The sequence below is a fragment of the Suricata suricatta genome, chromosome 17 (assembly GCF_006229205.1).
Source record: "Suricata suricatta isolate VVHF042 chromosome 17, meerkat_22Aug2017_6uvM2_HiC, whole genome shotgun sequence".
NCBI classification, from domain to species: domain Eukaryota; kingdom Metazoa; phylum Chordata; class Mammalia; order Carnivora; family Herpestidae; genus Suricata; species Suricata suricatta.
Window position 1 is genome coordinate 36,396,002 of NC_043716.1, and position 22,588 is coordinate 36,418,589.

General features: G+C 51.9%; 1 protein-coding gene across 1 annotated transcript in view; it reads right to left on the reverse strand.

Moving 5' to 3' along the window:
• Positions 1-256: 256 nt before the first annotated feature.
• PLXDC1 (plexin domain containing 1) overlaps positions 257-22,588 on the reverse strand; it is a 60,467-nt gene continuing 38,135 nt past the window's right edge. Inside the window, exons 8-14 of the mRNA XM_029927552.1 lie at positions 21,403-21,498; positions 16,346-16,427; positions 12,942-13,002; positions 11,543-11,678; positions 5,251-5,286; positions 2,862-3,022; positions 257-1,599 (exon numbers count right to left, since the gene is read on the reverse strand). Of these exons, the coding sequence (XP_029783412.1) occupies positions 1,480-1,599; positions 2,862-3,022; positions 5,251-5,286; positions 11,543-11,678; positions 12,942-13,002; positions 16,346-16,427; positions 21,403-21,498 (692 nt within the window). The 3' untranslated portion in view covers positions 257-1,479. The remainder of the gene's footprint in view (positions 1,600-2,861; positions 3,023-5,250; positions 5,287-11,542; positions 11,679-12,941; positions 13,003-16,345; positions 16,428-21,402; positions 21,499-22,588) is intronic.

A 22,588-nucleotide genomic window follows, 5' to 3' on the forward strand; every position in this document is an offset into this window, starting at 1 on the left:
TATATATATATATATATATATATATATATATATATATATATATACCCAGCATTTTCTCCCCACTTGGATTGTCAATAGCGGCCCCACTGAGGATAAATCACGAAGCGTCTGGGAAACGTTGGGTCAAGTGTTTGCATGTGTCTGGTTATTGGCAGACTCCCTACCGCCACCTAGGAGGCCTTGTACTTAGACTAACTTCTTTCTTTTGCAGTGTTCCTGGGTGACACAGTGATGCGCATAAAAGGGCGTGGCGAAGCAGAGTCTGATTTGACATTTATTTGCTGCTGCTATTCTTTACTTTGAATGAGATTGAGCTATAGATTTCAAGGTTAAAGGCTCTTCAGGAAGCAGCCTCAACTCATCCCTGGGACAGAATTCCCTTAAAACCAGGTGAAGTTTGAGAGCCTAGCTCTTTGCTCCAAAAGATTCCTCCAGAGCTGGAAAGATGGAAGCCACTCTCCAGGTCAAGGTTGCATGGAAAGTCCCTCCTGCCTGTGCCACCTTCCATTCCGGCCGCTTTGCTCCTCTACAGAATCCAGCTGAAGGTCCCACTGAGTAGGCTTCCAAGAAGCCGTCCTGCTACCCTCTTTCTTCTCTGTAGTTACTAGAAACATTCAGCTCAGAGGAGGAAAAGATTAGTCTGGCAGGCCCTGCCTTTGAAGGTACTTGCCGGCACTGATGGGCCAGGACATGACTTCAATGGCCACTGAACATGTCATTGGAATCAAGAGCCCCGCACTGTGGACGCGGCCACGCACAGCACAGCTCACCAGGCCAAGGCTGGGCCGCAGCTGGAGTAAAGCCCATGACACGGGCTGCACACAACATTCGCGGCGGAAGGACTGCCTGCCAGCAGAAAGGATACGTCAGAGAGAGTAAATGCAACTTTCCCCGCCACTTCTTTTTGCCTCCTCCCCTTTGGCTTTCCTCTGATGACAACCTCCCATACAAAGCTGTACCTGGGCTTAACAGATGGATAGAACTTCTTCAGACTTCCAGAACCACAGAGGCTGGGGCTAAATACACTGAATCCATAGCCATGAGGACCAGCTCTGGAGTCTATGGACCCTGGAATGGGGCTGCCCCCATCTAGAGTCTTGTTCTCTGTGTCACATGGAGGGGCATTAGGGTATCGGGCCATCTCCAGGCGGGAGGCGCCTCTGGGACAGTACCACCCCAGGAGACCAGTGAGAGACCCACAAGGGGAAAGAGATCCCTTATGTCAAAATAGGATAAACTTTGGTTGTTGATCCTTAAAAACCTCATGTGGTTGCTTTTCTGCCCCCTGCTTCAGCATATGGTATGTGATGGCCAAACTGTGGCTCTGTCACCACAAGCCACAGACTCATCTTCATCTTCCCAGCCAGGAAATGTTCAGAGGAAGCCAAGGAAAGTCGCTTCTCTGCTTTGCTTTGACCGGTCTTTTCCGGGGTCCCGGGGGTCTTCTTTCCTATCCTTCCAAGGGGAGACCTGGTGCTCTCAGCACTGCTCAGCCTCCACGAAGCCTTCCTTCTCGTGGCCTGAGGGCTCGACCTCCGTGTAGGTGGCATGGTTGGGGTGGTTGCGGAATTTCACAGCTGGCCAGTGGTGAGGTCTCCGCTGTGGGGGGTGGGGGGAGTGCACAGACACAGAAGTCAGCAGGCACGGCCTCACCTACACATCCCCAGAGGCAGTGCTGAGCACCGAGACTCTCTTTACAAGGGCACTGGGGGCCTACTGGGAGCCAGGTAGGGTTCAGAGCCCTCCTCCCCAGAAACCTCCCCACTGTGATCTGTCAACTGCTGGGAGAGAATCTTCCTGGAAGCCTGAGGAGTTTGGGAGGAGGTATTTCACTGCTCATGACATGGACTGCAGGACTGCAAGAGCCTTAGCAACATACTGTGTGGAGTCCCGAGACTGAAAAGTGAGGCAGGAGGCGAGAAATGGAACGATCTAGGAGGTTCTGGAAAAATCACGACAGGACAGGCCCTGCAGCAGAGTCAGCTGGGGGGTTTGAAAGCATGCAGATTCCTGGGCCCACTTCAGACCGGCTCCATCAACATCCCTGGGGCTGGGGATCTGCCGTTTCCGGAGTGATACTTCAGACTGACCAGTTAGGGCTTACAAGAAAGGGGCTTCTAAACAAAGAAGAGGTTGCCACCTGCGCCTCTGACTGATGAGGTCAGTGGGCTTGTGACCTCTTTGGGGGAGACTGTTGGCATAGAGGCAGCACTAATGGACCACAGGCAGAGCTGGCAGGGACTGAGAGTGGAGGACAGAGGCGGAGCTGCTGAGTGCCCGGGGCCCAGAGACAAGGGGGCTGTCCTTTACTTCTCAAGCTGCGCTCTGAGCTGGTTCTTCTGAATTCTGAGACATTCCAAACCACAGCATCCTCAACAAAGGCTCTCAGAGAGAGCAACCCTTGGGATTATCATGCCTTGTCAATTTTAACCTAAAACTGCCCCCGAGCAGGCAAAGAGGCAGAGATCCTGGTTCCATTATGGCTTTGAAAAAGCACCAGGCCTGAAATATGAGGTTGGGAGACCACAGATCATTAAGGATGGGCTGTACAATCCCTAGTGATTTCTCTTTCTTTCCTCTGGGGGCTCCTCTGAGTTCCCAAATGGGGGAGCAAAGGCAGACTGGCTGTTCAACAGGACAGGAGGGTGCTGCACTTGTGGGGGAGCGCTCAGGGTTAGGGACTAAAAGGGCACCAGTCAGTGTGCGGTGTGCCAGGAAGGAGTCGATGAAGTTTCCTCAGGGGGGAACAGGAGTCGGGCATGTGGGGGGATGAGGTGGGGAGAGGCGGGAACCCGGTGTCTGGGGCAATGCTGAGGCAGAGGCAGACAGACGGCAGGGCTGTGGCCAAAGTCAACACTAACCTCGATGAAGAAAAGCGCAGCGTTGGAGGTGGGGTGGCCGTTGATGTAAATCCCAGCCAGGATGATGGCTGCTACCAGGAGGACGGCTAGCACGATGCCCACGATGGTGCCCAGGTGCACGGGGGGGCCCTTTGTCTTGGGGGACAGGTTGTTCTCAAGGCCTGAGGAGAGACCATTAGGGTAGGGAGGGGCTACAGGGGAGCAGGGACGGCGGGGACGTGAAGCTCCAGGCTCGGAAAAAATCTCAGAGATGAAATCCAGCAGAACCTCAGGGTCTGCTTATGAAAAGCGTAAGAAGGTGGGGAAGGAGTGGGTGGAGTCATGAGCATGGCATTTAAGTTGCCCTTGGCATGGTTCAGACGGTTTTCCAAAATCACTAAAAAGTTGCCCAAATTCCTGAAAAGAAGCACAAGAGACGTTTTCTCCAATATTCCTACCACCAGTGCTTTTAAAGAATTCTCCAACGGTAGGAGATGGTGAGGAGTTTCGGACCCGGAATACGGCTGCCTCATTGAAATCCCGGGTGTGCTAACTAACTGGCTGTGTGACCTTGGGCAAATTTTATAACCTCTCTGTGTCTCACTGGAAGAAGGATAATAATGGCTACCTACTAGGGTTATTGTAAGGGTCAGAACCAGATAATTCACATCAACAGCTGAGGACCAGGGCTGGTATCTTGGATGACCTCAGTGTTAGCCTTTATGATGACCATATTTTCACCTGTCACTGTCCACCACCAGGCTGTGGCCTCTTGGAGGGCAAGGACAGTGTCATATTCATTCATCTTTGTGTCCTTAGCTCTTAGAAAAAATGGCGGGCCCTGTGATAGGAGCTCAATAAAAGAATGAACCAGGTCCTCCGAGGGCTAATATACCAGCAGGCAATCTCTGAGAATGTCCTGAGCATTTGAAATATGTCCCAGGGAGGAGGCTGAGCATTGCCGTAGACCACTGAGCTGGAATGTCATCCAGTCCAACCCCTTCTTGTACAGCTGAGGTAATGGAAATACAGGGGAGTAAAGTGATTTACTCAAGGACACACAGGAGCCAATCACCAAGAAGCCTATATTCCCTTATTACTTGGGGTGGCTATTTGTTTCTGCTCCCTATCCTAAAGGGATGTGGAGATAACAAAGTAGAAAAGGACAGAAGAGCACATAAACAAAAGAAATATCAAATCCTTTTTCTTTGTTTAAGTAGGCTCCATGCCCAGTGTGAAGTCCAACACAGGGCTCGAACTCACGACCCTGAGATCAAGACCTCAGCTGAGATCAAATGTCGGATGCTTAAATGAATAAGCCACCCAGGCGCCCGTCAAATCCTGTTTACACAGCTAGTGGGGGGCATGGGAATCAACAGGAAGTGGGGAGTTTTAATGAGATGTTGCATGCATCCCAACTGTTGTCCTCCATAGCCCCTCTTTCCCTGCAAGCAAAGGAAACCTAAGGAGAGACATGGCCTCAGGGCACTCCTATGCATGCTTAGTGCCACTATCTGCCAACAGGTGGGACAGCTGAGGTGACACCCCCCAAGCTAGCCTCCCCTGCCCTGGCAGTCAGCCCGCAGCCCAAAGTGACCCTGGTGACCTGATGGTCAGGGTTTGGGCTGATGAGCACATGGTGCAGAGTGAGGGGAGTGGGGCCCGGCCCCTGCCCTAGACACAACACACACTCACTCCCGATGCCCACAGAGCAGGAATGGCTTCACCTCTGATGGGAGACTGGATCGAATCATGCCACTTTAATAGCCTATCCTCTCCTGCGGGAACCCAGGATAACAACCTGCCAGTCCCCAGAGTCGGAAGGTGTTTTCATCTCCCCAGTGCTGTGGTTGTGGCAAGGGCCAGAGCCGGCTCTGGGCGAAGGGCAGGGGCGGTGGGCCACGGCACATCACCAGAGAGATTATCCTCCCAGGTGATCTTGGGAACAAAGGACCCCAACTCCTGGCGCCCTACAAAAAATTGGGGTGGACAGCTTTTGTGTACTCTCTGCTGGGAACCAAAGGAAACCTGATGTGGGAAAAGCTGCGTCCGCCCCTCATTGACTGTGAGGCCCGTGGGGCCAAGAGGCCCCGCACGGCCACGCCTGCTCTAGCTCAGCCTTTCTCTCCTCTCGCTGCTTTCAGGGAAGTGAGTATTCAAGACAGGTCTACAGGAGGTTCCTGGCTGATGACAAGTGTCTAGACACAGGCCTTCCATCTAGGAGCCCCTGCCCAGGAGCCCAGCAGGAGGTCTGGGGAGCTCAGGCTGCCATTGCTCCCCTCCTCCGCACCTCAGAATGGAAGCAAAGAGGCCAGGTGACCGATGCACCCTCTTCTGTGGGGGAGTGGGGGTGAGGGGCGGTCCAAGGTGCAGGGAGTCTGACCAGAGTGGAAGGCAGCTCAGTACTCACCATCTCCTCCTGCATAGGGATTCAACTTGGTGTCGTCTTTAAAGAGAAGGAGAGAAGGCGTAAGATTAGTGGGATCATTTAGGTCCAGATGGGACTTTAGGGAGGTTTAGTCCAACCCTTCATTTAATTTGTTTTTTAAGATATTATTTTTAAGTCATCTCTGTACCCAAGGTGGGGCTCAAACCTACAACCCTGAGATGAAGAGTCGCATGCTCTACTGACTGAGCCAGCCAGGCACCCCTACTCCCTCATTTTAGAGGCAAAGAAACGGAAGCACGGAGAGGGGAGGTAATTTGCTTAAAGTCACACAGCAGTGTAATGATAGAAGTCCAACAAGCTGACTTTTCTTAGTCTTGTGTTCATTCATCCAAGCAGTGTTATGCTTACTACTGAGGAGAGCACTGGGGAGTGGCCACTGGGGACTGACATGGTCTCTGCCCTCAGGGAGTTAGCAAGCGGAGAGACTGAGTGACAATTAAAACTCAGCATAATGAGGCTCTGACTGGGGGCCTCACCCAGACAAAGAGTGTCAAGATGGAGGGGTGAGATGTGGCGCTGGGGAAAAAGGGTTCCAGACAGAGGAAAAAGCATGAGCAAAGGCCCAGAGTCAGTGAAATAAAAAGCAGTGGTGTCGCTGGAGGGTGGAGACGGTAAGAGATAAGGCTGAGGGTGGGGAGTGGCTGCCTGCAAAGCCACGTGGAGGACTTGTCACGTTCTCCTTCTCCTAACGAGGCACCAGGAAGCTGAGGAAGGGGTGTGTCACAAGTTCAGATCTGCTTGAAGGCCATCGCCCTCCTCACACACAACTTAAAGGACAGATTTCATGCCAACACTGCAAGGTGTGTGTCCTGTGGTTTCTACATAAGTTTCAGTGGTTGGCCATTCTTCCCCAAAGATTCCTCTGGGGAAAGGAAGCAAGAGTTCCACGTTAGGAGAATGCTCTAGAGGACCGAAGATGACTGCTTGAAGCCCCGAAATGTGAAACAAATTGAACAATCCACTGTGTGTGGCTGTAAAGTATATTTCATTCCTCTTCCCCTCCTGCGCCTCCAGTTCCCATGTCATTTGACTGGGGGACTCTGGATTAAGAATCCGACTCTTGCTTTTGCCTCAGGTCATGATGTTGAGGTTTGTGAGTTCAAGCCCCGCATCAGGTTCTGTGCGGATAGTGCAGAGCCTGCTTGGGATTCTCTCTCTCCCTCTCTCTGCCCCTCCTCTGTTCTCTTTCTCTCTCTAAAAATAAATAAACTTTAAAAAATACAATAAAAGCTTTTTATTGGCTTCTTTTTGCTTACAGATGTTCAAGGCTCTTCACAATCTGTCCCCTCCCTTCTTTCTTCTTGTCCTTTGCCAAAACTCAACAACATGGCAGTGGCCATAACGAGCTGCCCAAGGCTCCCCAGACTTTGGAGACCTCTCAGACCTCTGAGCCACTGCATCAACTGTTTCCCCTTCGGGAGACACCTTCCTCCCCTTCACGATTCCTCTTTCAAAAGTCCCCCTCCACCCCGGAAATGCCCTCTGTAGGCCTGGGATTAGCTCACAAAATGAAGCAGGGTCGCATTCTGTCTTTATTTGAAGTTTTGATATGATGTTCATTGTGGAATTTTTGGCATTAATTTTGTTGTTGTTTTTTAATTTTTAAATTTTTATTAAAAACATTAAAATTTTTTAAATGTTTTATTTATTTTTGGTACAGAGAGAGACAGAGCATGAGATGGGGAGGGGCAGAGAGAGAAGGAGACACAGAACCAGAAGCAGGCTCCAGGCTCGGAGCTGTCAGCACAGAGCCTGACACGGGGCTTGAACCCACGAACGTGAGATCTGACCCAAGGCGAAGTCGGACGCTTAATCGACTGAGCCACCTAGGCACCCCTATTAAAAACATTTAATGTTTATTTATTTTTGAGAGAGACAGGGACTAGAGTGTGAACTGGAGAGAGGCAGAGAGAGAAGGAGACACAGAATCTGAAGCAGGCTCCAGGCTCTGAGCTCTGAGCTGTTAGCACACAGTCTGACGCGGGGCTTGAACTCATGAACCATGAGATCATGACCTGAACCAAAGATAGGTGCTTAACCAACTGAGCTACCCAAATGCCCCTAATTTTTGGTTTGTATAAATATTGCATTAAAATATTATTTATGTTGATTATTGCTTTCTTTGTGGTACCTCCTTAAATTTTATATCTGAGTGGAGAGCTCATTTGCCTCACCCCAATCCTGGCCCTGTCACTTCCAGAGGACAGGTGGGTGTGTCTTCCTCTGTTGTTTCATTGCATTTTGGTATCTGTTTCTGTAACATATTGGGTCCCAGTTTTTCCCTGGATTGTGAGTCCCTCAACAGCCAACGTATTTACATTCCCAGTGCGTTGGATGTGGCTTCTTGCAGTGCTATACATTTCCAATAAATCTTGAAATATCACAAAAATCACATCAATCTTAAAAATTATTGTTGTAGTGGGGTGTCCTGGTGGCTTAGTTACTTAAGTGCCAGACTTCAGGTCAGGTCATGATCTCACGGTTCGTGGGTTTGAGCCCTGCGTCGGGCTCTGTGCTGACAGCTCAGAGCCTGGAGCCTGCTTCCGATTCTGTGTGTCCCTCTCTCTCTGCCCTTCCCCCACTCACACTCTGTCTCTCTCTCTCAAAAATAAATAAACATTTAAAAATTTTTAAAAATGATTGTTGTGGACTCATTTCCTGGCAAAATCCCTTTGTCGAGAAAAATTTTTGGCCTCGTGGGAGCTAAGTCAGACAAGTGTTTGAAGAAGTTAACGGGACTTTGGTGAGCTTGTAGTTTATATCCTGAAAAATAATTAAAAAAAAAACTCCCAAAGAAAATCACTCTAGTCTGAAAACTCGTCTTTGGGGAGAAGAGTTAAGCACCCAAGGTTGTAACAGCTCATGAGGTCGGAGGGAGCTAGCCTGGCAACTAGACTCTGTCCTTCCACAGCTGACAGCTTCCAGCAGAAGTGGGTCTAAATGTTCCCGCAGATGATGCCGATGCTGGGCAGGGCAAGGGAGCTGGGGGGGTTGGGGTATTAAGATACAGGCTACTGCATTTTATCCAATGGTGGGGGGAAGGGTAAAAACAAAGTCACTCTTTCCTTTTTTGAAAAGAAGCTAAAACATGAAGAAATATAGTTTTTGTTCAATAAACATGGGCTAGGATTCCAATGTTCCTAGCCACAAGGCCAGTTTCACTGAGAAGTGAACAGTGGGGGCTCAGAATTTTGAAAGCATTTGAGGAGAGGGGAGAATTGGCTTTCTGTTAATTGGCAAACGTTCCAGGGTCTCTGTGTTCATTGGGAGGTGCCATGCTGTATATACACATGTATGGACCAGAGTCTCTGCTGAGTTTTTAAAGTTCAGAGAGATGGTTGATCAAATCTTGGGTTTTGCAAATTTATCTCAGCAGAAGTCCACTAGAACTCAAAAAAAAAAAAACAACACACATTGGATAATGCTGGAATAAACTACAGATCATTAAAAAATTTTTGTTCCACCTATAGGGAAAAGAGGACTGGGTGGAGAGGAGAAAACTAGAAAGTCAAGTTCTTTGAATATACCTGCTTTTGTAGATTTGACTTTGGAACCATGTAAATAAATCATCATCTAATTATGAGATTATTATAAAAATTAAATTTAGAAAGCACTCCAAAAACATGAAAGTAAAACAAAACAAATAGAAAGTTGTAGACCTATAATAGATGTTTTTTTCTGGGATTTCCATAAACAAGGGCTTTTAAAAAATATTTTTTATAATTTATTTATTTTGAGACACAGCGAGCATGAGTGGGGGAGGGGCAGAGAGAGAAGGAGGGAGAGGCAAATCCCAAGTAGGCTCCACTTTGTCAGCACGGAGCCCAATGTGGGGCTCGAACCCACAACCCTGAGATTATGACCTGAGCCAAAGGCAGACGCTTAACTGACTAAGCTGCCCAGGTGCCCCAATAAGGGATTTAAAAACAACTCTGAGTCTATTTTGTTACTGCAAGCAGAAAACAATGAATTGGCTAGTCTAACTGACCAACGTCTCCCTAAACATCATTGGGAAAATTAACTTGATTCAAATCAATTTGTTTCTAATCTAGACCATTGGAAATCTGCTATAGCCCAGTCCATACATATCCACTGGCAGACAAAAAGACCTAGTGCCACCTACAGCCTGACTGAAGGTGACCACGCTGTGCCCACAGCAGCTTTTCTCTCACTCACCAAGGGCTGGTTCCCGGCCGCCATCTTGTTGGGGGTCCATGGAAAGCAAACTGGCTCCCTAATTAATGGACTACCGTAGAGTCAAATGTGTGTGATGTTTATTGAATGTGTGGTCATTTTTCTGAGTTAGTTGTCACTTCTTGCTGCTGTCGGTGTGTTCCGTTCAGCTGCTCATCAGATGAGCCCTTCGATTATGCACAGTTATTCTGGGTCAGGGCCTGGCTCTCCTTGTCATAAAATACACGGGCTTCGTGGCGGCTGCTTGCTACTCAGAGGTCCTTCTGGTTCACTTCAGTGGGTGGCATTCGATTGCAAGAGAACAACTCTTAAAATCCAGCCCCCATACCCCCCGCCCCCCGGCCTTCTCTGCTCCTGTGCCTGGCTGGTGCCAGAGGGGTCCCTGCACCTCCAGCAGCCCTGCTCCCACTGTCTCCTCTGCTCTCCACCTCTGGTCCCTTTAGCTGTATCCCCTTCATTCACATCTCCTTGTACCCCAAGACAGACTCCAACTCCTGGACTGAATCGCTAACTTCCTGAGGGCAACCCGTCTCTTCCTGTTCCTTTTTCAGTTAATACACTTAATGCTTCCCCCCACCCCCCGCCAGCAGCAGCCAGGCATTGCTGACCATACCTGTGCCTCACCCAGCTCCCTCTGGGCAACTTTAGAATCATGGGAGCTACCCGATCTGCCTTGTTTGTTCACCCTTTGCGATATTTCTCCAGCCCCCTGAAATCCACAAAGGCCTTTAAAAATCCTTTTTCGGCACCAAGAAAAGCAGTCGAGGGGCAAGATTGCTGCTTTTGAGCCAAATGAGACCTGACTCCACCTCTTCCTGGCCGTGTGACCCTGAGCAAGTCACTGACCTCCCTGAACCTTAGTGTTTCTTCTATAACATGGGGATATAACATCATTAACGCGCAGGATTGTTAGGAGGACCCAGTAGTATTCATGCTTGCACCCTACCTGGCACAGGGTCAGGTCCCTCGACATGTTAGATCACCTGTCATTTTCTTCCCTTTGCTCTAGGACTCCCCTCTGGCCAGATCCACGGGTCTGGCTCTCCAGTTCTTTAGGCTGCAGTTAGAAAAGCCAGGGGCACCAGGGAAAGACCATTCCACCACTTACCTTTCACGTAACCCCAGGCAACCGACTTGGCCCCTATGGGCCCTCTTCCACATCCACAAAATGGGACTGTGGCTGAATACTTTTAAACGCTTGGCTCTTTCTTTTCTCCTTTCCTCTTTTCCATTTGTCCCTTTATGTGGCTCCGTGGAGGCGGTAAGAGCCCACGTCTTTCAGTCTGAGCTAAGGAAAAAGGGCTAAAACCTAGATGTGATGCACTGAAAAAATTACGAGAGAGGAATTTTTCAATGGTGGCCAAAGAATCTGGGGGGGCTTGCACAAGGCTTCCCCAGGTGCTCTGTGGTACCTCTGACAGCTTCAAGACCCCCGGGCCTGAGGACGGCCGAAGTCTCTGGGGACAGCCAGACCCTTGAGGAGTCAGGCATGGGTCACCAGCAATCCTCTGGGACACAGCTGCCCCCCTCTGACCCTCTGTCCACACAGGGGCAAGGAGCCAAGCCCCAGAAGAGCTGAGGTCCACCACTCCAACCAAGTGAGGGTTCAGAGCCAGAAGCACCACACGAGAAAAATTTGGCAATCTTCTCTCACGTCTGAGTGTGTGGCCTGAGCTCACACCTGCTGCAGGGGCTGATGAGACCCCCGGGTTCTGCGAGGAGGGCTCCTGGATGAACTGAGGTATACTATATCTATAAAATGCCTGGCACTGGGCCGGGACGGTAATTTCCTCCTCTCGAGGCGGTGAATTCCATCCCCCAGTCCCGACATGGGCCAGCACAGTGGTTGGAGTCTAGGCTTGGGGTCGGGTTGTTGGAAACCTGGCTCTGCCTCTCTGCCCAGCAGGTGAGCCCAGCTCCCCGAGCCTCAGGTCCCTCATCTGTGAAAGTCAGGCGATTCCTACCCCCTGAGCTAATCCTCTGCAGGAGTCATCGTGATGCCCCCAGGGCGGCAGCCCTTCCCCATGGCTTCTTTCCCCCGTGGGGGCTCAGGCCTTACCTTCGGTGGTGAGGCTGTCGATGAAGAGGGAGGAGGAGGTGGTGGTGAGGTCTCTGTCAAAGGGGCTGAAGGAGCTGTTGGGGGAGGACGAGGAGTGGCCCTCGTCCTGGAAGTCCTCACACGTCCTGTCCTCTGCCTGCGAGAGAGACCCAGCGACACCTTGGACAGGACGCCTCACCGGCGGGCACGCTACGCAGAAAAGAGCCCTCGAACGGGAGGACGGAGAGGGCACCTTTGTCCCTCAGCGGCCAGAAAACTTAAGATTCCCGTGCTTGGTTCAAGTGCGGTAAACTAACTGAAGCTGGGCCCTGAGTGCGTTTAAGCCTTCCACTTTATCCTGCAGACGTCTTCTCTCCCAGGGCAATTTATCTGGCCGCTGCTTGGAATCCTTCCTCAAGGAAGGAGCTGAGATGCCAATCTTAAACAAATAAAGCAAATCCATCAGAAGTAGGCTGCTAGGCCAGATTTTTTTAAAGCCCTTAGAAAGCTCATCCAGGCTTACTGATAAAATAGGCAGTGGTGAGCGCACAGCCGTGGGGTCTGGGGGTTTATGTTTAAATGGGCCTTAACCTGGGTGGCTCGGCCGGTTGAGCATCTGCCTTCGGCTCAGGCCATGATCTCGCAGTTCGTGGATTCGAGCCACACATTCGAGCTGTGCTGACAGCTCAGAGCCTGGAGCCTGCTTCAGATTCTATGTGTCCCTCTCTCTCCGCCCCTCTCCCACTCGCACTGTCTCACTTTTTTTTTAATGTGGGGCCTTGCACTTTCACTATCTCACCAGTTGTGAGAGGCAGGTCAAGTGCAGGCACACGCAGGGACGTGCTGGGCGCACACAGGGTGCTCACACTGCAAGAGGGAAGGAGAGAGGAAGGGAGAGAGAGAAAGGACGCGTGGACGAATGGATCTGCCTGTGTGGGTGTAAGAACAGGATGCCCTGCCCAGCATCAAAGCGCTGAGTGTTCTGGAGAACATCAGCAGTGAGGAGCAACCTGTATGGGATTCCAAATAGGAGGTCCCCTCCTCACTCCCAGAACAACGGCCTCCCCGAGGAGCCTGAGGGCCAGGGCCAGGGCAGCTGCTCCGAGAATGTCACCGGCCTCCCAGAGGATCCAGCTGTGGCCAATACCATGCCCAACATACTGTCTGCAGGCGCTAAAACAGCTCCTGGAGAGCTGGCCACTCAGGGCCCAGTCCCCGAAGGGCTTTTCTCAGGGACCCACAGAACCCTCTAAAATCTCCCAAGTCTGGTCCAACTGGCTCAGAGCCGTCTGAGAGACAAGTCCCAGATGGAGGGGAGAATTTCGCCAAGAACCAAAGCCGCCCTGTTAAGAGCTACGGGGGGAGGGGTCTGCTGGCAGCCCTACCCTTCCCCACAACCTGGCTCACTTGAGCCTCTTACCTCCTGGGCACAGCCGTAGGCCAGCCACTCCTGGCGGTAGCGGTCAAACCCACTGGAGCACCTGCAGGGGGACCAAAAGGGAAGAGGTATGATGGGATTGACAGACAAGCCCTCCTCTTCATTTCTTCCTGTTCAATAGCAGCTCTCTGATGATGGCGAGGAGGGAGCTAACTTCCCAGGGTGGCGGTGATCCAGACCACCAGGCAGGTGCCCTCCTCCGCACCAGGCAGCTGTGGGATCAGGACTCAGACCCTTCTACCCCTGACTATTCCTTTCCCAAAAGGAAGGGAAGGTATTCTGTGGCATCTCCACCCTCCTCCTGACCCAGCTCCAGGACCAAAGCCATATCTGCCCAGATGTGTGCAGGTAGGGAGCTAGATGGACTGCATGACCTCAGATGAACTCTAAGATCCCCTTGACTCTAAGTGGCTATGAAATTGCTGAGAATTCAAGGAATTCACACCAATGTCTTCTGGGGAGAGTTTCACTCATTCACAGACAAGCCTCGTATTCCTTTGTGGAGGGGCCTAAACTTGGCAGGGAGAGGCTGGGCTGAAGGTGGACTTCAGCAGATTTTAGCCAATACCTCCTGTGTGACCACTAAAGGGCAGAAAGGAGGGTCCTGCCAGAGGCTAGGAGAGACTGACAACCGGCTGACCCAGGAGAGGGACTGTGAGCTCCGCTGGGCTGGAAGATGCCAAGTGCTCCCCTAGGGGAGGGGGAGGGGTATGAGGATGGGCCAGAGAATGTTCTCCGTGGCATCGTGCTCAAATGGCAATTCTTCACTCTGGTGCCGAGGGAATCCAACTAGCCCTACTCCAGCTCTAGGACATCCGCATGGGAAGAATCGTGTCATGAGCCGCCAGCGCTGAGAAAGAAATCATGGCTAGTTAATTTTCTTCACTAGCAACCACCCGCCCATCTGCCAAGGACCCAGCCAGGCGGAGGATTTCCGAGCCCTGTCCGTCTTTCCTTCTGATGATGCCTCCTGGGGCTCCGAGCTGCACCTCCTGCAGCAAGGACAGCTGAACTGAGCCACCCCCCCCCCCCCCTCCCCCAGGTCCTCTGCACCCACTACTTTGGGACATGGAGGATTAGGGGGTCTACTCCAGGCTGGCCACTAGTTTCTTTCAAAACAAACTAATTGATTCTTTTAAGAACTGAACCTTTGATACAGGTTTAGAAGCATCACATTCTAAGCCCCAAGCCAACCAACCCAGACCCAGAGACGAAGGACGTGAGGTATGGCCACTATTGGGCACCTCCTGAATGCCAAGTGCCACCCCAGCCATATGCTGCGCCTGTAGTATTTTATGGGACCCTCACAATGACACTGTAAAGTAAGGATTATGACTCCTCATTCCCTGGGCCAAATTCTGCAGTTAAAGTCATTCTAGAAACCAGAGGGGGCCCTTGGCGCGGGGGAGGGGCGATGTGGGATGAAAGGAAGACACAGGCCATGGTGAGTGAAATTATCTAAATCAGATCCAGCCCCAGCGCAAGGAGGGGCAGCTCTGGGAGGCTGCAGGAGGCAGAGTGGGTGGCGAGGAAGGGGAAGCTGAGAACCCACGCGGTGATTGCAGGCAGCTGTTGGTGGGAGAGTCCGTGGTGGCCGGGCCCTCGGCACCAGCCCTGCCCACTGGCTCCGTAGGGACCTGAGTCAGCTCTCAGCTGGCGCGGAGGCTCCAGAGAGCTGGCAAAGAGGGGCCCATGCTGGGGTGAGCCCAGACCCGTGGGCATCTGGAGACAGGATTTCAGCACCACGTCAGCCTGGATTGCTCTCTGATGGAACTTCTCTGTCCTATAGCTGACAGAACCACAACTGAGGAAGGGTCCATACCCAAGGCCTTGCCCTCCCCTAACCTGACCGACCCTCATGGAACTGTCAGGTCTCTGGGTCTGGGTGTATGTGTTCAACGGGGCTGTTTCAGTGGGAGGGTTTTGCTTTCCTCTGACCCATTTTGAAGTTCTTAGGCTCAGCTCTCGGTGGGTGCTGAGTCATGTGGCGGCAGCCAGCCCCAGGGTTCCAGGGCTCATCCGAGGTCGGCTGGATTATCTCTCCGTGCCGAGATGGTGGCTCTCAAACTTGAGAGTCTGCAAGACTGATCGTGCTGCAGAGCTGGTCTCCGGGAAGATCCAACCTGGGGTCCACCCTGCGGGGGATTCTCTCTGAGGCTCTAGGCCTTTCAGAGGCCCTGAACACTTTGCAAAAATGCTCTCTGGTGTTTGAGAAATTAAAATAATGGCATGTTCCTCACCCGCTTTCCCCTGGACCCCACTACCCCATAACCACTGCCCATTTTACTGGGAAAACAAACTGAGGCCCCGAGAGAGCGCACAGGAGCACAGCTGGCGGGAAGGACATCCGGGCTGAGTCCCGGGCTGGGCAGGCCGCCTGTGAAGGCGGCAGCTCCTATTTCTGCACTGGGCTATTTGAAAAGAGCAAAGGAAACAGTGACAGATGCATGACAGCTGCGTGGAACTCAGAGCCACTGTAATCTGCCACTTTACAGATTGCCTCATAGGGCTTCCCACTCTCATGAGAGCCCTGGTCCCCGAAGAACTTGTTTTTTCCCCCCGCCCCCTTCCTGCTATTTATTGATCTTGGACAGGAGAACAGGGCTCAGATTCTGAGTCTAATCTTCAAGGAAATGATTTCAGAACAAGGAGTGGAAGACAAGTGGGATTTAAGAGTTATCCCTTGTTATCCCACAGCCGGAATCTCATCCAAAAATTCCCCCGTTTCCAAAACCAAGCAAACACAGCTTTGGAAACTTGCCCCAACTTTCCACAGATACCTGCTCCTTCCATACCCCTAATTTTCAAGAAACCCTATTCCAGCCTAAAAAAGATCTAGAGGCGGTGTTTTGGGGCAGGGGGGTGGGGGTGGTCACGGGACCCTCCTCCAACTGCAGTGGGTCTTGGGAGCTGGCGGGTCTCACACTTGTTTGCAGATGAGGCACCGTGTTAACACATTGGCTCCTGGGCCTCTCTCCTGGAGACCCTGATGCGGGTGGCCTGGGGTAGGTCCCAGGAGTCTGCATGTCCAACACGAGACCTAGCTGATTGTGGGATTCTCACCGCTGTGGACTGTTCTCTGAGCAGCCCAGTGCTAGGAGGGACCAGCCCTTCCGCGTGAGAGGAGGGGCTGCTGGGGATGGAATCTCTGAATGATCTTCCAGAAACCTAGCATCACCACAGGGACCCTGCTGCACAGTCACCTTGATCGGGCCTCAGAGAGAAACTCACTTGTGTGACATTCTTGTCCAAAGGGGCACAGTGGGCTGGCTAGTGATACTTTCATGTTGGCACTGAGGCCTGAGGTGGGAGGTGGGGGGTCGTGCCACCCTCTGCCCCTCCTCCACAGTCCTCCTGGGGACCCAGAGGGTCAGCCTGGCACAAACCTCTGGAGGACATGGCACCAGCTGCAGTTGAAGGTCAGCTCCGAGGACACGCAGGCATCACAGTTCCGATGCTGCAGGCAGGCTGCAAGAGAGAAGGCGGTGGGCCCTCAGCATCAGGCCCTCCACGGACCTCCAAAAGGCGCAACTTTTCCAAACACTGGGTCCTTACCAAACTACGGAGTCTAAGTAGCAGGGACCCTAGAGGTCATTAGTGCCACCCTCACTTGAGTCCAGCCCTGATTCTTCCATCTCGTTCTCCCTCCTTCCCTTTCCTCCTCCCTCCTTCTTTCTGTCACCCAGGGGGTCAGGCCCTGAACCGGTACTAGGGATTCTGCAGGAAGTCTTTTTGGACCTCACAGTCATATGTGGAGGCAGACACTAAACAGATAATCAAACAAAAATAACTACATAATTATCATTGTGATGAAGTCTGTGAAAATTACAGGGTCCCCTAAGCACGTACAAAGGGGTCTCACTAGGCTGGGAAGTTATACTGCTGGGTGGTGGCCCACACTTACGGGGTTGAAAAGCACTCTTTTTCTTAGTTGAGACATATTTGACATATAACATTGTATATGTTTAAGGCGTGTAACATATAGATTTGATACCTTTATGTTGCAATATGATTGCCACTGAGCATTAGCTACCACCCCTGCCACGTCACAGGACGATTATTTCTTCTCTCAGTGAGTTTAATGTTTATAAAACAGTTTTGTTGTCTCTAATCACAGAAAAGGGCTTTTAGGATGTTCTGGCTTGCTCCCCGCCCAGTGCTAGCTGGGAGCACTCATTCCGTGGCGTTCGGTTCGTGTGGGGGAATTGGTGCCCGCACCTTCTCCTGGCCGGTCTCTGCCCTCACTCACCTCCTCCTAGGGAAGGCTGAACCCTGAGTTTGTGGGGGTAAACAAAGTTCCTTTTTTTTTTTTTTAAGTTTATTTATTTACTTTGAGAAAGAGAGAGAGTGAGTGCAAGTTGGAGAGAAGCAGACGGAGAGGGAGAGGGAGAGGGAGAGGGAGAGAATCCCAAGCAAGCTCTGCTCTGTCAGCACCTAGCCCAACACAGGGCTCAAACTCACAAACAGCGAGATCATGACCTGAGCCGAAGTCGGACACTCAACCCACTGAGCCACCCAACCCAGGCATTCCTAATTCCATTCCTTTCTTCTCGCTCTCCTCTTGGAAGTGAGCCTCCCCAAGGGGTGTGTGTAGATTTCTCTGCTCACTGGGGTTTCTATCTTACTTGGGAAGTTACCTAACCCTCGCTGTGCCTCAGTTTCTCATTTGTAAAAGAGGGAGCTGGTGCCCTCTGCTTGGCAGATCTGAAGCAAGTATGAAATAAGGTGATACCCAGAGAGGGTCTGTCGTGGTGACCCTGTGACTGCTGCTTGTTACTGACTCTGGTCTTATTCATTCCCCTCAATGGACCTACCAGGTACTCATCCACTCATGCGTGCATTCATTCATTCTTTCAACATTTACTGAGCGCCTACCATGGGCCAGGTGCTGTCCTGGCAGCTGGAGATGCCTGCATGGACCCTGTAGTCGAGTGGAGGAGATGGCCAACACATGCAGAGACAAGGGGACACCTGAGGGGCTCAGTAGTTAAGTGTCCGACTTCGGCTCAGGTCATGATCTCACGGGTCATGAGTTCGAGCTCCGCACCGGGCTCTGTGCTGACAAAGCAGAGATCAGAGCCTGCTTCGGGTTCAATGTCTTTGTCTCTCTCTGACACTCCCCCTGCTCACACTCTATCTCTCTCTCTCTCTCAAAAATAAATAAGCATTGGGGCGCCTGGGTGGCTCAGTTGGTTGAGCGTCCGGCTTCGGCTCAGGTCATGATCTCACAGCTCATGGGTTTGAGCCCTGCATGGAGCTCTGGGCTGACAGCTAGCTCAGAGCCTGGAGCCTGCTTCGCATTCTGTATCTCCCTCTCTCTCTGACCCTCCCCTGCTCGTGATGTCTCTCTCTGCCTCTCAAAAATAAATAAAAAAACATTAAAAATTTAAAATAAATAAATAAATAAGCATTAAAAAAAAAACAAATACACAGTGAAGTGTACACTAGGGTTTCCAGCACTGGGCTATGAAAAAAGTGGCTCAGTCAGAGAGGCAGAATGACAGTGGGGGTGCATCCTAGTCAAGGAGGTTGGCAAAAGGCTCTCTGAGGAGAGGTCGTTTAGGCAGAGCCTGGGAGAAGGCAGGAAGTAAGCCTGGCAGCTCTCCTGGAGGAGGAGAAGTCCAAGCAGAAGAGCCCCTGCACGCAGAGGCCTGGGAGGAGTGTATATCAGCCGTGTTCTCAACAGCAGCGAGGATGCTAGCAGGCTGGGCGGAGTGGACAAGCCGAGGGTGACAGGACTGAGGAGGAGTGACAGCCGGGGCCGGGCCTGGGGCAGTGCAGAGGCGGAGAGCAGAGGAGACAGTGGGAGCAGGGCTGCTGGAGGTGCAGGGACCCCTCTGGCACCAGCCAGGCACAGGAGCAGAGAGGGCCGGAGGGTGAGGGGTGGGGGAAGGTATGGGGACTGGATTTTAAGAGTTGTTCTCTTGCAATCGAATGCCACCCACCGAAGTGAACCAGAAGGACCTCTGAGTAGCAAGCAGCCACCACAAAGCCCGTGTATTTTATGACAAGGAGAGCCAGGCCCTGACCCAGAATAACTGTGCATAATCAAAGGGCTCATCTGATGAGCAGCTGAACAGAACACAGCAGCAAGAAGTGACAACTAACTCAGAAAAAGGACCACACATTCAATAAACATCACACACATTTGACTCTACGGTAGTCCGTTAATTAGGGAGCCAGTTTGCTTTCCATGGACCCCCAACAAGATGGCGGCCGGGAACCAGCACTTGGTGAGTGAGAGAAAAGCTGCTGTGGGCACAGCGTGGTCACCTTCAGTCACTATGGGAGGGACTGGCTGTAGGTGGCACTGTGTCCCTTCAAAAGGATGAGAGCTCTCTGGATCCTTTGTTCCCTGGTGTATCCAGAGATCCTAGAATAGCAGCCAGCATGTGGTAGGCAGTTTACAAATGTTTATGAAATTTGATGTATTGATGCTTCTGTTATCCCCATTTTACAGAGGAGGGAATGGAGAGGCTTAGAGAGAGTCACGGAGCTAAGAGCGGCAGGTCTGGGTTTGAACTGAGGTCTGTGTGAGCCAAAAACCTGAGCTCTTGGCCTTGAGATCCCACTGTGGGTTTCCCTGCCCCCCTTCCCACCCTCAGTCCATGCCACCTTTTCACGAGTGTCTCTTCTAGACAAGGGACCAGGAGGAACCACCACAGGGCACTATGGCTTAGAGATAGCCCATCCACGCCTCTGGAAGAATCTTGGCTAAGTCCTTCTCCACTCAAAGGTAAGAGAGACATGCTCTACCAGGGGATGTGGAGTTTTCTCAGGACCAAGGTAACCAGCCTTCCAGGGGCTCAAATCACAGCCTCGGTAGCGCTGCCCCCTCCCCTGGCAGCTGCACCCACATGGGCACCCACACAGGAGTCCATGGCCTGCTCATTCCCAGTGATTCCAGAGGCCCCTTGAAAGGCTCCAGTCAAAAAACCCCGGGAACTTAGGTGAGATACGTGTAAAATCCGCTGACCTTTAATTCTCATCTGCATTTCAGATGTCCTGTGTGCTATTAAATGCTCACAAAATTCACCGGAGGGGTGAGAAGTGGCTGAAATATACAGACAGTGTCCCAGAAACATATTCCCAGGACGGCTCACTTCCACCCAGGCAGTTCTCCTGCCCTTGGATGTCCTTGCTCCTAAGTGCAGTTTACTCAAGTGCTAGGGCTGAGGTTTGCTCTCAGCATCCTTGAGGGGCCCCTTGTTCTCGGCCCCACGTCTGCCAGGAAAGAGCGCAATGGGGGTGAGGGTGGCGCCGTGACCTGCACATGGTCCTAGTCCTGTGACCCTGTGGTGTCTATGTCCTTCCTCTTTTCAGGGGAAGACACCTGCTGAGCCCAAATAAACATTTAAAAAATAAAAAATAAATAAAAATGCAAGAAGAGGGGGCACCTGGGCATCTGGTTCTTGATTTCGGCTCAGGTCATGATCACTGTGAGTTTGAGCCCCGTGTCGAACTGCAGCCTGCTTGAGATTCTCTCTCTCTCTCTGCTCCCTTCCCACTCGCACTCTCTCTCTGTCTCTCTCAAAATAAATAAACTTTAAAAAAAAAGCTTATCTATTTTTTAAGAGAGAGACAGAGCACAAGCAGGGGAGGGGCAGAGAACGAGGGAGACCCAGAATCTGAAGCAGGCTCCAGGCTCTGAGCTGTCAGCACAGCGCCCAACTCAGAGCTCGAACCCACGAACTGGGAGATCATGACCTGAGCCAAAGTCAGATGGCTTAACTAAGTCATCCAGGTGTCCCAAAATAAATAAATACACTTAAAAAAACTGCATGAACAGAGCTGTCCTCCTCTCCCTCTCTCTCCGCAGCTGCCCTGACCATGTCCTAAAGAACATCTAACCTCAATCCTTTGGGGTCAGCAGCAGCTGGGGCCTCAGCCACAGTGTGCCTTCAAGTGTAGGTGAGTGGGGTGCAGGGTGTGTGGGGTGCGGGGGGCAGAGGGCCTGGCCATGGCCTTGGAGGGCTGCAGGAGAAATTGCTTTATTGCCTCCTGCCCGTGGACTCCCACATTACTCCTCCTCTAAGGAAACTGCAACAAAAAATTTAAGGACCGATCCATTCAGTTCTTGGGTTACCTTTCCTGGGGCCTCAGTCTAAAAGTTCTGGGAGGCACACCTTTCCTGAGTTTAACTGTGTGTTACTAACAACAGCGGTCATGTATCAAGTACAAACCACACCCCAGGCCTGGGATATACCAGTTAGTGTCAGAGCTGCCACTCATTCATGTCCTCAACGCTCCCTACTGTGGTGCTCACTCTTACCATAGCTCTGGGAGGGTGGCAGCGCCAGGCCCACGTGACAAACAAGAAATGGCAGCCCCGAGATGATAGGTGGCCATATCCACCTAGGGGTCAGTGGTGGGCCTGGGAATGGAGCCCAGATTGTTTGACTATAACACTCTTTGCAGAAGAGTGGGAATGGCCCCTACTCACTTGGCAGTGGGGTGAACTCCACAGCGGACGTGCTGGTGACCTTGCTGGGGTCCAGCTCCACACGGTGGTATTCGAAGATGGTTCTTCGCCGAGATTCTGAAACAGAGGCAGAGCCTGTCATCGGAGGCGCCTCACAGCCAGAGGGCTCCAAGGTTGTACCTGGAGCCTGACGGGGGGACAAGAGATTGCAGTGAGTGGAACAGGGAGTCAGTACGCAGCCACTGAGGGCAGGAACAAACTCATCAACCTGGGACAAGGATGCTGAGGCTGCAGGGAGACAGGCAGACAAGAATTGACCGAGAGGGGAGAGCTCTGTACGGTAAGCAGGTTAACTGCTCAGTGCATGGGGCGCCTGGGGGGCTCAGTCGGTTGAGCATCCGGCTTCAGCTCAGGTCATGATCTCGTGGTTTATGGATTCGAGCCCCGTGTTGGGCTCTGTGCTGACAGCTCAGAGCCTGGAGCCTGTCTTCAGATTCTGTGTCTCCCTCTCTCTGACCCTCCCCTGCTCACGCTCGCTCTCTCCTTCTCTCTCTCTCTCAAAAATAATAAATAAAACATTAAAAAAAAAACTGCTCAGCGCAGAGGCCCAGCTGCGCTGAGGTCAGGACGTAGGAGCTCCCACGCTTCTGCATGGCTCTGTGCCCTCACAGCTGCTGTTCCCTGACCCATGATGTTCTTCCACCCCTTCTCTCCTGGTCTAGCTCAACTTTCCTGATCTGAACCTGACCCACAGCGAGCACTCTGCAAACACCTGCAGGTGCACCAGCTGAGCTTGGAGAAACTCTCCCTTCCTGGAATGAAGCCAGAGTGAGGTTTGGGGCCTGGGGCTTGGCTTATGTCCTGCCTCAGTCCCGGAAGGAACTCCCTACAGGACATCAGAGTCAAGAGACCTGAGTTCTGATTCTAGTTCTGCTCCCCTTCTCAGGGCCTCAGTTTCTCATCTGTGATGTGGAAAGACAGAAACACCTGCCACAACACCCTTGGGAGGACAAAAAAGGAACTGTAGATGAAATGGCTGTTTGGTGTTTCCCACCACATCCCCTCATGCGTCCAAAAACCATGACCTGGGGGTGATTTCCTTAGGCTCTGAAAGGCAGCCCGGTAGTCACTGAGCTTTGTGAATGAGTTTCCCTATAAGAAGGGATTGCATAGTGTTTGGCCTGCCCAGCACCCCTTCTTCCTTTAA